Source organism: Eublepharis macularius, chromosome 2 (assembly GCF_028583425.1).
Source record: "Eublepharis macularius isolate TG4126 chromosome 2, MPM_Emac_v1.0, whole genome shotgun sequence".
NCBI lineage: Eukaryota > Metazoa > Chordata > Lepidosauria > Squamata > Eublepharidae > Eublepharis > Eublepharis macularius.
The window spans coordinates 34,944,457-34,958,142 of NC_072791.1; the positions used below are offsets into that span (position 1 = coordinate 34,944,457).

Sequence of the window (13,686 nt, forward strand, 5' to 3'; positions counted from 1 at the left end):
TAGCTAGGCAATAAAAACACAGTTGACATGACATAATCATTGACTTAATTCTTGAACATTGCTGAAAAGAATATATAAAATGCTATTTCCTTTTGAAATGGATTTTATGGAGCCAGACACTTTGGATATTGAGAAAAACTTTGTATTTATCTAACTAAACATTTGGGGGGATTGTGGGGATGTTCTAGCTTCTGACTCTAACGACGTGTTCTGTAGGGCTTAAAATAATGTGATGCTTTGGTCCCTTAGCAGTGATTTTTCAAGATTTAAGACTGGAAGATGTACAAATGTTTTATCTATCAACACATTATCATTTATATTTGTAATTATCAACTCATTGTGAAGCAGTTAAAGAGAATCCTTCTTCTGTGGTATTTCCAATGGGGTGATATAAGAGTTATTACATCCTTACAGCAAGGTCAAAGTGGGGCTAGCAAATTCATGGATTTACAGCACAGTGTAATTGGCCATCATATTATTTATTTATTTCATATTTGTATTCTGCCCTCCCCACAAGCGGGCTGAGGGTGGATATATACACTATAAAAGACCCACAACAGGATCACGCACAACAGGATAAAGCAATGCCCCCAGAAGAACAAGCAGCAAAATGAACAGTAAATATAACCAACTTCAAACTAAAGCTTTACCTTCAAACTAAACTGTGGCATGCTTTCGTTGGCCTTTTGTGTATGTGTGTGTGGGGGGGGGGGGCCACAAACACACAAAAGTCCAACGAAAGCATGCCACACACAGTAAAATTTCAGGTTTTAAAATGTAAAGTAAAAAAAAAAACTTTGGGATTCTCTGGTTTAACATTGAAGTTCTTGGGTTTGATGTTGGTTCTTTTGCTGTAGTTTGGCTCTGCTGGGCTTTGTTAGTTCAGCTTGCATTGGGAGTTGGACTTGCATTTGGGGCTAACTTTTGGCCAGGAGTTGCCTTTGCTTTAGGAAGATTTTTTGCCTGTAAAGCCTTGGAAATGTTTCCCCCATAGGAAACAATGGGGAGTGGCTGAGGGCACCTTGTTCAGGGGCCCATAGAACCAAACCCTTGGGTCCAATCTTCTTGAAACTTGGGGGGAGATCTTTAACGAAAGGAGTAGGTTCCCTGCAAATTTGGTGAGTTTGCTTGAAAAATGCCCTGAATCTCACCCACCCACCCCCGGCCTGGACTGTTGTCCTCGTAGGGAATAATGGCTGGATAAATTCAGGTTTCTCTAATCTTACCAAACAGGGTTTGTTTGTTGGTTTGTTTAATAGTCCATCTTTCTCATTGAGATCCAAAGCAGATTACAACAGTGCAAGTAAAAATACAATACAATCAACAGCTAGGGCATTCACTGAGCAAAGTATGATAGTGAAGAACAGTTAGGACATTCAGGGAAACAGATTCAATAGGAAATGGTACCAAACAAGCATAAAGCCAAGCACAGAGATGAAATCTATCTGAAACAATGCTTAACTAATTTCCGTTGCATGTTTAGTACTGTGGCAACTCGCTAATAAGTGCATATCTACATCAGCAGACAGTACCCAATAGAGAATCTGTTCTGGATTTCAGAGATACCAGATTTCTATGGTATCCCTGAGAACAGGATCCAGATCACCTGGATTGAACCAATTCTTTTTGTGGGGGGGGGGTGCCCACTCCTACTACTTTTACAATTGGCAGGTTAATTCTGATCATTATTGCTTTTTTATCCAGCACCATTTAACAGATTTTTTTTCATATATCTTCATTTAGAACTGTCTATTTCATGATGGCTGTGTCCACAAGATGACATGATACCCAATCCGTCTTCTTTCCACATAGATTAAAGGAGAGTTTATGTGCTCTTTCAAAGATCATAGCTATTGAACTTTGATTCTGCGTTTACCCCCAACCCACATGCACACACTCTTTACAAGACATCTTTCTAACATTTTCCTCTGTAGATAAAATTATGAATTATGACAATTGAATGCTGCTTTCATAGGAATTCCTAATTCACAAGAATCTGCTAACCTCTCATTTGAGATCCAAGTGTGAATTTTTTTTACACTGTATTAGAAACACTCAACACAGTAAAAATGTGTATTTAAAATCATATAATGAGCATATTCTCTCTCCCACCCCACTGTCTTTCAGAATAACTTGACGTTTACAGGTACCATCAGTGGAGATGTATGTGTTTGGAAAGAACATATATTGAATAGAATTGTGGCCAAAGCTCATAATGGGCCTGTATTTGCAATGTACACAACGCTACGAGATGGTTTAATTGTCACAGGAGGCAAGGAAAGGCCGTGAGTTTGGGCTGAATAAATATAATAAATTATGTTGTTGTATTTCTACTTGCAAATATTTATAGTTACATTTTATGTATGTATATTGGTAGTCAAAGCCTTTTTATTCACATCAGCTTCTCCTGCCTCAGCTGCCGTGTGACTCTAAATCTGGTTACATGTCAGGAAAATTCTCTGCCTGTACTATAAGTAAAGCTGTGAACTGCCTTGCATAGCTTTCAGTGATCCTTGCTACTAAGATGCAAGCTTATTGAGCAACAAGTAGTTGCACATCCTTTTGATTAACACAACATGTTTTGATTTAAGAGGGGGTCGTCTTCAGCACAGTCACACCAACAAGCCATTCCCAAAGAGTAATTCAGGATGACTGACTGTCTTTTCAGAAATAATCTTGCAAAAAGGTCTGATTTTCCATGTTCTTAATACAACCAAAACTAAGAGTACCCTCAGTCATACTTTTGCATAGGAAACCATGGGTTGGATTACACAATCCATTTGCACCAGGATCAGAGATCTTTCCCACATTCCCTTACTGCTGCAGCTTCTCATGATCCTAGAAAAGTTGATTCCTTGGGTTGTAGAATCTACATGGGCTATTAGCCATGTGAGTTGGGAGGTTGCATTGAGGAAGAGGAAATAGGTGATCCCTTCCTGCAAATGCCAGCTTCTATTACTCAAGAGAACTGTACAGCTCCTGGACTCACAGGGCTGTTAGTCCACATGGGTGCCCACAACTTTGCAAGGAACTGCTTCAGGGAGCAGATTGCAGGTAAGATCTGCAAGCCTCAGCTCCTTCTGCCAACAGGTCACAAGATCAAGTTCTGTGTTCTTAAAGGAGCTGAATTGCACTTAAGTTTAGGACAATATAAATGTCTAAAGTCAAGGGCAAGAAAAATTTAACAACTTTGTTCTCAGTGGCTCATATCATAGTCTTCTGTGGAGTGATATGAAATAGTTAAAATAGCCACAAATTTGGAAGATACCTTTAATGACCATAAATATTGTGGCAATGTAAAATCCCTCATAGGTATTCTTCACTGAGCAAAAATCTTTGCAAATAATATAATGTGGGGAGCAGAAACAGATCACTTGGTGTATTTTCAAATGGCCTTTTTGAGTATTTATTTATGGAGCTTAATTATGGTGTCCAATTAATTTATGACTTATGGGATTTAATAATAACAACTGCCCTTATATACCACTCTTCTAGACAGGTTAGTGCCTCACTCAGAGCAATGAACAAGTTAGTGTTATTGTTATCCCCACAATACAGCTGGGGAGCTGGGGCTGAGAGGAGTGGCTTACCCAAGGCCACCTACTGAGCTCATGGCAGGAGTGGGATTTGAACCAGTAGAGTGCTGATTTGCAGCCAAACCACTTAACCATTATGCCACAGCAGCTCTTGTAGGTACAAATTTGATTACCTGAGGCAGTTTCACCTAATGACCCAGTCTGTAATGTTTCCTGTTTTCATTAGATCAAAAGAAGGAGGAGCTGTAAAACTATGGGATCAAGAGCTGAGACGATGCCGTGCCTTCAGATTAGAGACAGGACAGACAACTGACTGTGTTCGCTCTGTATGCAGAGGCAAAGTAAGTCTTAATGACTTCATCTTAGGTTTATTATTCCACAACCAGATATGGAGGTTCATGCTGTTTTTTCTTGTTTCCTTTATTGAATAGTCAGTCGTTTATTTTAAAAGTATTGAGTGCCTGGTGTTTATTCTTACTGGTTTATATGTTCTTTCTGCACATAAGCAAGATTTGAGTCCAGTAGCAAAGAACAACAAAGAGTTTCCAGGGTTTAAACTTTCCAGAGCCAAGCTTCCTTCACCGGTTATGAGTACGAATGATGAAGCGAGTTTGACTCTCAAAAGCTTATACCCTGGAAACTCTTTGTTGTTCTTTAAGGAGCTGGACTTGAATTTTACACAGCCAACATGGCTACCCACATGAAACTTTCAATACATAGATCAGTAATTTATATCATTTAGTCTCTAAAGTCTGGGCATGGAGCAGGGGTCGCTGTGTTGGTGGGGGGAGGTAGTTGTGAACTTCCTGCGTTGTGCAGGAGGTTGGGTTAGATGACCCTGGAGGTCCCTTCCAGTCCTATGATTCTGTGATTCTAAATGAAGCCTGCCAACACACATGGTGTGTGGCACAGAGTCTCATCACCAGTTTCACAAAAAGCTCAACAGGCATTACTGAACTCCTGCATTGGCTGCAGCTCTAAGCAGAGGCCAGCTCAATGGTGTCTGAGCAACTGGATGCTAATGATGTTCTGTCACAAGAGATGAGTGGCTGCTGAGAGGCCACAGAAACCTGGGACAATTGCCAAGCAACCTTCTTATCCCCAAGGTCTCTCAAAAGCTCCAGTTCTCATTAGAATCCAATGGAATATTTAAAGGGAGCTGGGAAGTGGCTGACAATGACACTCTGCCTTCTGGTGTGAGAGACAGAAGGGGTACAGTGATGAGGAGAGTAGCATGGGGTGAGAGGAAGGAAGAATGGAGAGGGTCCCAGCGGCTAGAACACTCCTTCAGTCACAAAGAGGAAAGCAAAATGCATCCCAGTTAACTGCCATTGTGAGTGCTGTCAGTCACCTTCCTTGGCTCACACCAGGCATCTTCTCTCCTTTCCCTCTTCAGGCTTGCCTTTGGCAGCCCATTGTCCTATGTTTCCACAAGGAAAGAGGAGAAGGGAGGAAGCTATCTAAGGAGAATAAGCACAACAGCAGTTTAAATGAGAGGTAGAATTGGGGGAGATACATCCTACTCTAGGCATGAGTGTGCTATTCTCTTACCTTTTCAGGTAGAGAGCTTGGGAGGCAGATCTTAACTTGAAGATTGGACAGTTTGGGAGGAGCTAGTCCTTCAAGTACACAGGCCTCAAGCTAGTTAGGGCCTTATGCCTGTTGATTGTATGCTTACTGTGGTTAAAAATGCAGGCATCTACAGCAAGAAGGAGGGGTGCTGAATGGGTGGGTCAAGCATGCCCCCTAGGGTATAGCTACCATCCAGTTGCAGCACGCTTCACTCACTCATCCAACACCCCCCCCCCTTTCTTTAGAGGGCTGCATTTTTAACCACAGTAAACATACATTCAAATTCCCACCTTAACTAGCTGAAATAAAACACACAAAAGTATTTACATGGCAAAACATTACAGCACTGAAAGCTGTCAAGAGATTTACTCCACATCCCTCTCCTGGTGAAGATCAGGGCAACAAAAGTTGCTTCTATACTAAATCCAGGCCTGAATCTGGATATAATGCTACCAAATGTTAACTTGCGTGGGAAATAGGCTGACTTAATTGGGGATATGAATTCATTATTTGCTGGGCGATACATTTTTATAGTCCCATTGTAAGGAGTCAGCCTGGCCTCCACCAGTTGTACAGCAGTTTTCATATAGCTGCGTGTGATATTAAAAGTGGACAAGCCTCTGGAGTTTAAAATGGCTACGGTATGGCCACCAGGGAGCCTCTGCTGTTGCTACATCCCGCCCAGGAGAACATGGCATGCATGGAATGCCACTCAGGAATGCGGGGTGGATTTGGATTGGATTTACTGCCATCTCCAGCCCCACCGGTGCCCAGAGCAACAAAGGACTTGCAGAGTCACCTTCACTTAGCACATTCCTTTCCCTCCTTCTGTGATGATATCTCCTGTCCATGATTGAGGAGCTAATCAAATGACATTCATAAGTATAGACGGTCATTCCTGGCACAATGTATCCCATCCCTAAAAACACTTAACCTAGCTCCAGCGTACTTCATCAGAAAACTGTCCTTTTTGTAAAACTAGTTCTAGCGCTGTACATTTGTATTCACACACCCCGGCAGCTGCCAATCAAAGTAAAGCCTTTTGTCTAACCCAGGAACTGACCATTGGAGTCTTTGTCCTAACTGCTAGGAGGACTCTCCTCCACCTCAGGGCACATTTTACCTATAAAGGTAGAGCTCTGGCCCCATTCAAATTGTGCTAGCTTCCAGGATGCTGCTCCCTTAGGGTCTCTTCCCTAAGCCTCTTCCCTCGAACATGTTTCCGGATCCACAAGTGCTGTCCCCTTGAGGTTTGCTCTAAGGCTCTTGCCTTGCTGAGGATGCTGGACGTTCGAAGCTTCTCTCTCTCTCCTCATCGCGGACTGGACCCCCTTCTCCAGGATAGGTAGATATATTTACTCCCTCTCGCTATCCCCAATTTCTGGCTACATTTCCTAGGACTCTGTGTGTGTGTGTAATTATTTTCCCCAGTAATTGGTGTGTATGTGCATGAAGTTATTGTGTTCAATAAAAGTTATTGTTTTATATTAAGCACCAGAATAGCTTGTTCTATTGTAGGACCTGGTATACAAAGGTGATAGATTACAGTTACCACCTCTCCTATAGCCGTCTTCCTTGCTAGCTAATTCCCCCCATAACTCATATTTATTGCAAGGAGACCACTTCAGGTAACACCATTTGGTGCACTTATTTTCATCAAAAATATTGTTGCTATAGTATATGCTAATAAATTCTAAGTTAATCATAGATTCTTAAGTTACTGCTCATCAATAGGTGTTATACTAATGATGTCAATTATCTTACCATTGTTTCAGGGAAAAATTCTTGTTGGGACAAGAAATGCTGAAATAATAGAAGTTGGAGAGAAAAATGCAGCATGTAACATTCTAATAAATGGTCATATGGATGGGCCTATCTGGGGACTGGCAACACATCCTTCTCGTGATGTTTTCCTTTCTGCTGCGGAGGATGGGACAGTTAGACTCTGGGATATTGCTGATAAAGTAGGTGTAAAATGATATTAAGAAGTTATAATAATTCAGTAAAGTATAAATTTAGTAAAGTATAAATTAAAAAGACATCAGTTGAGAAAATGTTTAAATAACCCCAGGAACTGAGCTAAAAATAAGTCAAGACATAAGCTTAATTTGCTCTCTTGAATGTAAATAAAAGCATTAATCTGTGTTTCTGTCTTCTTAAAAATAACCTCACAGAAGATGATGAACAAAGTCAGCTTGGGCCATGCAGCACGTACTGTCTCATATAGCCCAGAGGGTGATATGGTTGCTATTGGCATGGTAAATGGAGAATTTATTATCTTGTTAGTGAATTCTCTGAAAATATGGGGAAAGAAAAGAGACAGAAGATCAGCTATTCAAGACATCAGGTGAAAAATTCTTCTCATGCTGAATTCCCTAAGAAAAATAAACCCACATGTGGAACATTTTGCTAACTGCGCAATCCTAAGCAAAGTTACTCCAGTCTAGGCCCGCTGATTTTAATGAGCCTACTGGAGTAACTCTGCTTCGGATTGCACTGTAAACATTATTTATATGTATGCGTAATGGTGCTGTAGGTGCATGGCCCTCAACAATACTCACTTACAACACTATCAATAGTCTGCTTTAGGAAAGGGGATCACTGTTTGAAAAATACAAATGCAAGCCAGAAAGAGAGAAAATGACCTATGAAGTAACGTAGAGCAAATTAGGAGAAATGTAGCTATAAGAAATATCACTATGTATTTTTAGCAATAGATGAAAACACCACTGTTATAAGACAACCCAAGTCAAACCTAGTCTTTCAAGACAATAAATTACTTCCCATTACAGTACAAAATTAGGAAGACAAATAGGAGAAAGAAGAAAACAAGACAGAAGGAGTAACAGCCTGCAGAGGGAACCATGCATCTCAAGATGCAATGAAAGACCTAAAATGAAACCAGAGCCTTAAAATATTTGAGTTGGAGATGTTTAAATAGATGAGGATGAGATATACACACACAGAAAGAGACTTGGCATATACTGATACAAGTTTTTTACTACTTCATGTAAAATATTTAAAGCTGTTTTTCTACTTAGGTTCAGCCCAGATTCTCATTACTTAGCAGTGGGCTCCAGTGAAAATGCAGTGGATTTTTATGACCTGACATTGGGACCTAGTCTTAACCGAGCTAGTTACTGCAAAGACATCCCTAGCTTTGTAATTCAAATGGACTTCTCTGCAGACAGCTGTTACCTTCAGGTAAATGTAGTTGCTCTACAGGTTTCCTTTTGTACCATTTCCAAGATTGCATCATTGAGTTTGAAGGGCTGTTACATAGATGATGAAGCAGAGTTGTTTTCTGTTGCCCCAGAGGTCTGGATCTGAACTAACAAGTGAAAATTAAGTCAACAGAGTTTTTGGCTAAACATTAGGAAGAAGTTCCTGAGTTAGATCAGTTCCTCAGCAGAACAGGCTTCCTTGGGAGGTGTTGGGCTCTCCTTTGGATGTTCTTAAGAAGATGGGTGAGATGGCAGCCTGACAGCAGGGATGATTTCATGACTCAATGTGAATTTAGGCAGACTGGGAGAAGGAGGGCATGAAGGGATGAGTGGTCCTATGATCTTGTGGCCCTTTCTGATATGCCCAGGGTAATGCCAACCATCACTTTGGGTTCAGGAAGGAATTTTCCTTCAGGCCAGATTGGCCAGGGGTCCTGAAGGTTTTTTGCCTTCCTCTAGGCATAGAGCAGTGGTCACTGGGGGAGTGAGGGGGAGAGGTAGCTCTGAATTTCCTACATTGTTCAGGAATTGGACTAGATGACCCCTGGGGTTACTTCCAGCTCTATGTTTTATGTTTGCCTTGCATCTAAATAGAAATGACCATCTTAGAACTGATTTTGGATCCAAGAATTAAAAACTTGCCTTGTTATTATCTATAATATTGCTGAAACTCTGGAACTCCCTCCCTAGGGAGATTCATCTGTCTCCCTGTATCATTGTCTTCTGTCAGCAGTTGAAGGCTTTTTTTGTTTGGTTTGGCATTACTGTTTTTGGCCCTTCTCCCTGGTTGTGGTTTTATGCAAGCTTGTGTGTTTATATGTTGTATTCAATTGTTTAAATATCTTATATACACTTTACGTTAAACATGGTTTTAATGTCTCAGACTGTTTTAATGTTTTGATGTTCCACCTTTGGGACCCTATGTGAGTAGAAAGGTAGCATAGAAATGTTTTAAATAAGTACTTAAAATAAATACTTAAGATGTAATGGTGGCCTCAACAAGAGCACCTAGGAGGGTATGGAGAGTGTCCATGTCCCCTACATGTTCAGCTGTCTGCGTAGCCACCATGATTTTTGGACCACTGCTATTTTGTCAAATAGCTGGGAAATGTATAGAATGGGTCTCACAAATAGTGCCACTATGCTCTTGTGGAAGTGTTAGTTATTTTTATTTCTGAACCAAATAATTGATTTTATGCTTTGTAGTATGTTTCTGCATCATTTGTGATGGGGTTTGCATTATGTATGAAAGGGCGTGAGTTTTATATTCCTGAGTGCTTTGAGGAATATTAAGCTACTGTGACAAGAGAGAAATGAAAAGCTGAGTAAGAATAGGGTGATTGATGGAATAGATCACAGGAACCAAATAAATTCAAAGATTTGTTACTGGTATTTACAATAAGCTTGGTAGGTATGTTTTGATACTCTGCTGGATTCTACTTCTAGGCATAAGACAGTCTTATTAAAACCAGTGCATTTTTTCTGGTGGGACGCAGGGGTATGCATACCCCTAAACATTTTGTGAATCTTAACGGGAGCAAGTAAAATTTTTAAAATGTTGGAATTCCCACGTACTGAGAGTACCCCTAAACATTTTTTTTAGAAAAAAGCACTGATTAAAACATAGAGCATTACAGATATTGGATTAGAGCTAACCAGCTTTTTGCTGATAAAAAAGGAAGAAGAGGTCTTAGGAACGTGGGTGTGCATGTGAGATAGGGGCTGTAGTAAGGAGTTGCACTGGGAGAGACTGAATGAAAAAAGCTGGTTGTACACATCATGGGAAAGGGTTGTGGCTCAATGGTAAAGCATTTGCTTTGCACGCAGAAGGTCCCAAATTCAATTCCCAGCATCTCCAGTTAAAAGGATCAGATTGGAGATGAATGTGAAAGTTCTCTGCCTGAGACCCTGGAGAGGCATTGTCAGTCAGAATAGACAAGACTGACCTCGATAGACCAATGGTCTTGACCAGGGCTTTTTTTCTGGGAAAAAAGGTGGTGGAACTCAGTGGGTTGCCCTCAGAGAAAATGGTCACATGGCTGGTGGTTCCTCCCCCTGATCTCCAGACAGAGGGGAGTTTAGATTGCCTGCTGCACCGCGCAGAGGGCAATCTTAACTCCCCTCTGTCTGGCGATGGGGGGGGGCACCAGCCATGTGAACATTTTCAAGAGGTTCCGGAACTCCGTTCCACTGCATTCCAGCTGGAAAAAAGCCCTGGTCTTGACTCAGTATAATGCAGCTTCATGTATTCATGCTATTTATTTATTCTCGAAGGTCTCTACTGGGTCTTACAAAAGGCAAATTTATGAAGTGCCTTCAGGAAAACAGCTCCTGGATCAGGCAGTGATTGATAGAATAACATGGGCCACTTGGACCAGGTAAATCCATTCTTGCTTAGAGTTGTAAAAAATATGACATACCATCTCGCACCTGAAAGAACAATGCATATACAAAAGATTGAGAGGGTATGGTACTCACTTCCACAGCTGGTAAAGAGCTTTTGAAAGAGCAGTTAGATAGTATATGTATTTTATAGACATAAGTAATAAGCAAGATGATGTCTGTTTTAATAACTTTATAATAAATAAATTTTAATGTTGCATTAATGTGCTTGTGACAAAAATTTATATTCATTCTCGGGATCAAGACATCTCCAAACAGCTTATTTTCCTACCTACCTTTGGTTTCAGTGTTCTAGGAGATGAAGTTGTTGGGATTTGGTCCAGGCATGCTGAGAAAGCTGATGTCAATTGTGCCTGTGTTTCTCACTCGGGAATCAGCCTTGTAACAGGCGACGACTTTGGCATGGTCAAGTTATTTGACTTCCCTTGTCCGGAAAAATTTGTAAGAAACATTTGCTTGAACAATACAAGCACTCTTTTGCTACTGTAACATTTGCGTAGGGTAACCTGCTCATACTCATATTTCATTAGCAGGTTGACCTTTTCACTAAGAATAGGAGAGACAAAAAGACAGTTGCTTAAATATTCATCTTAACCAAATAATCTTGACTCCAGCCAAGCAGTTTCTCACTCACCTAGGGCAAATTGCAGTTTATTTATTTCATTTATATCCACCTTTCTTCCCAATGGAGACCCAAAGTGTCTTACATCATTCTCCATTTTATCCTCACAATAACTCTATGAGGGAGGTTTAGGCTGTGAGCGTGTGACTAGCTTAAGGTCACACAGCAAGTTTCCATGACAGAACGGGAATTCAAACCTCCCAGATCCTAGTCTGGCACTCTAACCACTATACAACACTGGATCTTTTGACTTGTCTCTGGCTTAAGGAATACTTAGCAGCCAATAGTACAAGCCTGCCATTCATTCTCACTGATTCACCATGATAGTCAAGTGGTGCTGTTTCTAAAGGAACACAGCATTAAGGAAGTAGAAGAAAGGATGTGTGTGCAGGTGTATTAGTGCTGTGTTCCTTTTCTCCACTTAGAAATAGCTGTGTCCTGAAGAGAGGAAGCTGGGATAGTGCCGCATTAGAGATGGGGGGGGGAGGTCAGTAAGAGAGAAAAGTTTAATATTATTTACACATAAAAACGGAGAAGATGCATTTGAAGCAAGTAACACTAATATGTAGCATTTTTTTTAAGGCAAAGCATAAAAGATTTATGGGTCACTCAGCCCATGTGACTAATATTCGCTTTACAAGTGGAGACAGATATGTTGTCAGTGCTGGCGGAGATGACTGCAGGTATGAAAATGTTTTCTGACTGTTGGAAAGAACTCTTGAGAACGTAACAAATTTCTGCTATTTCTGAAAGAGGAGTAAGCTAGTTAAAAGAACAGCAGTCATTAAAGTGAATTAGCAAAAACAAGTGGAACTTCCTTAGTGACTATTGGCACTCTTTGAAGTGATCTTTTTGGAAGTAATATTTTTTTGTAATTTTTTTTTAAAAAAAATTCAAAACAAAGAGGGGTACAGAAAAAAGAAGGAAGGGGGATAACAGGGTCCAGGGAACGGTAAAATTTTGCACTACAAGCGTTGTTAAAACACAGCGTGCACACAACATGCCTTCATCAGAGTTCATCAATGTTAAGATGGAAGATTACATCTAATATTCCAGCTTCTGTGTACCTTACTAACTAAGTACATTCAGATCAAAGCTTAACATGGTCTGATGCTTCTATACAAATAATTTCTATTTCTTTTAACTATTATACCAAAGTTTCCATAACTTATTGGATCCTAACCTTATATTCAGTCTAGAACAATATATCCATATACTATCTTATTCAGATTTCTGAAACTAAAACATTTTATGCATTTTCTCCTTTGGAAGTAATATTGAAGGGTTTTTTTTCTTTTAAAATCCATGAATGTGCAGTAACTTATGTCTCCTTTCACTTTTGTTTAAAAATGCAGCTTATTTGTCTGGAAATGTGTACATATGCCTCATTGAGAGACATCGAGACTTTCCAAAACGGACGTTGCATGAAATAAAGAGGCACGAGTGCCCCACGATTGCAATGAGACATTCTCCAGTGCCCTGCATGCTTCAAAGAAATGGTGCTGATAACAACAGACAACCATCTGCCTGAATGACTAGGGTCTATTGGAAGGATGGACAGCTGCAATCATATTGAGTCTAGTCATGTTCCTACAGTATCAGATAGCTCACATCTGTTTCCCACTTACTGCCAGATGCTGAAACACAAGGATGAAAAGCGGAAGTGAGTTTTAGCTGGGTGTACAGTTTCCCAATAAGATCCTGGATATGTAATCAAGAGACATTATTTCTGACCTAGTGCTGTACAATGTGTTTACTTTCAGCATGAATGTTTTCTTTAGGTAATGGGGACTGATTTTCACTAAAACAGAAACCTCCTTATTTTATTACTACTCTTAAACAATAGGGTTTTTTTAAAGGGTAAAGTAAATAAAATAGAAAATATCTAACTGGTCCAGCAAAAGATTTGTCTAATTCACCAAAAACAAGCAAACAAAATCCCAAGAATGAAGTTTGTTCCTAGGACTTGCAGAATTCTATTTTTTTTAAGGCCTGGGTTGTAATCATGTCTGGTGAATGCTAGTTGACATGCATGAACCAGTTCTTCAACACTAATTTAGTGTTATTATTCCACATCAGCATTAAACTAATTCTTGTGAGCAGATTCTGATTTTGCTCACATTGTGAGTGCCTTGCCCACAACCTAAAAGTCTAACTCCAGTTTTTGCCTTGTGAATGTGTTCTCAATGGAAGAGAAATGGCTGTGTTTGCTTGCAGAGCTGTGCTGGAAAAGCAGACTAGTTTGATCTTTTTTAGTATTTGTAACTTGATGAAGCTTTGGGTCATCACCAGAGACAAACACATAATTGCATAGCAATAGAACTTGTTA

At 40.2% G+C, this 13,686-nt stretch overlaps 1 protein-coding gene across 3 annotated transcripts in view; it reads left to right on the top strand.

Annotated features, from left to right (window-relative positions):
- Positions 1-12,749, top strand: part of EML5 (EMAP like 5) — a 188,815-nt gene extending 176,066 nt beyond the window's left edge. For all 3 annotated transcript variants that reach the window (XM_054971582.1, XM_054971581.1, XM_054971580.1), the window contains 9 exons: positions 2,128-2,285; positions 3,763-3,877; positions 6,884-7,072; positions 7,283-7,455; positions 8,150-8,312; positions 10,607-10,710; positions 11,023-11,176; positions 11,940-12,040; positions 12,713-12,749. In XM_054971582.1, coding sequence (XP_054827557.1) covers positions 2,128-2,285; positions 3,763-3,877; positions 6,884-7,072; positions 7,283-7,455; positions 8,150-8,312; positions 10,607-10,710; positions 11,023-11,176; positions 11,940-12,040; positions 12,713-12,749 — 1,194 coding nt within the window. The remainder of the gene's footprint in view (positions 1-2,127; positions 2,286-3,762; positions 3,878-6,883; positions 7,073-7,282; positions 7,456-8,149; positions 8,313-10,606; positions 10,711-11,022; positions 11,177-11,939; positions 12,041-12,712) is intronic.
- The last annotated feature ends 937 nt before the right edge of the window (positions 12,750-13,686 follow it).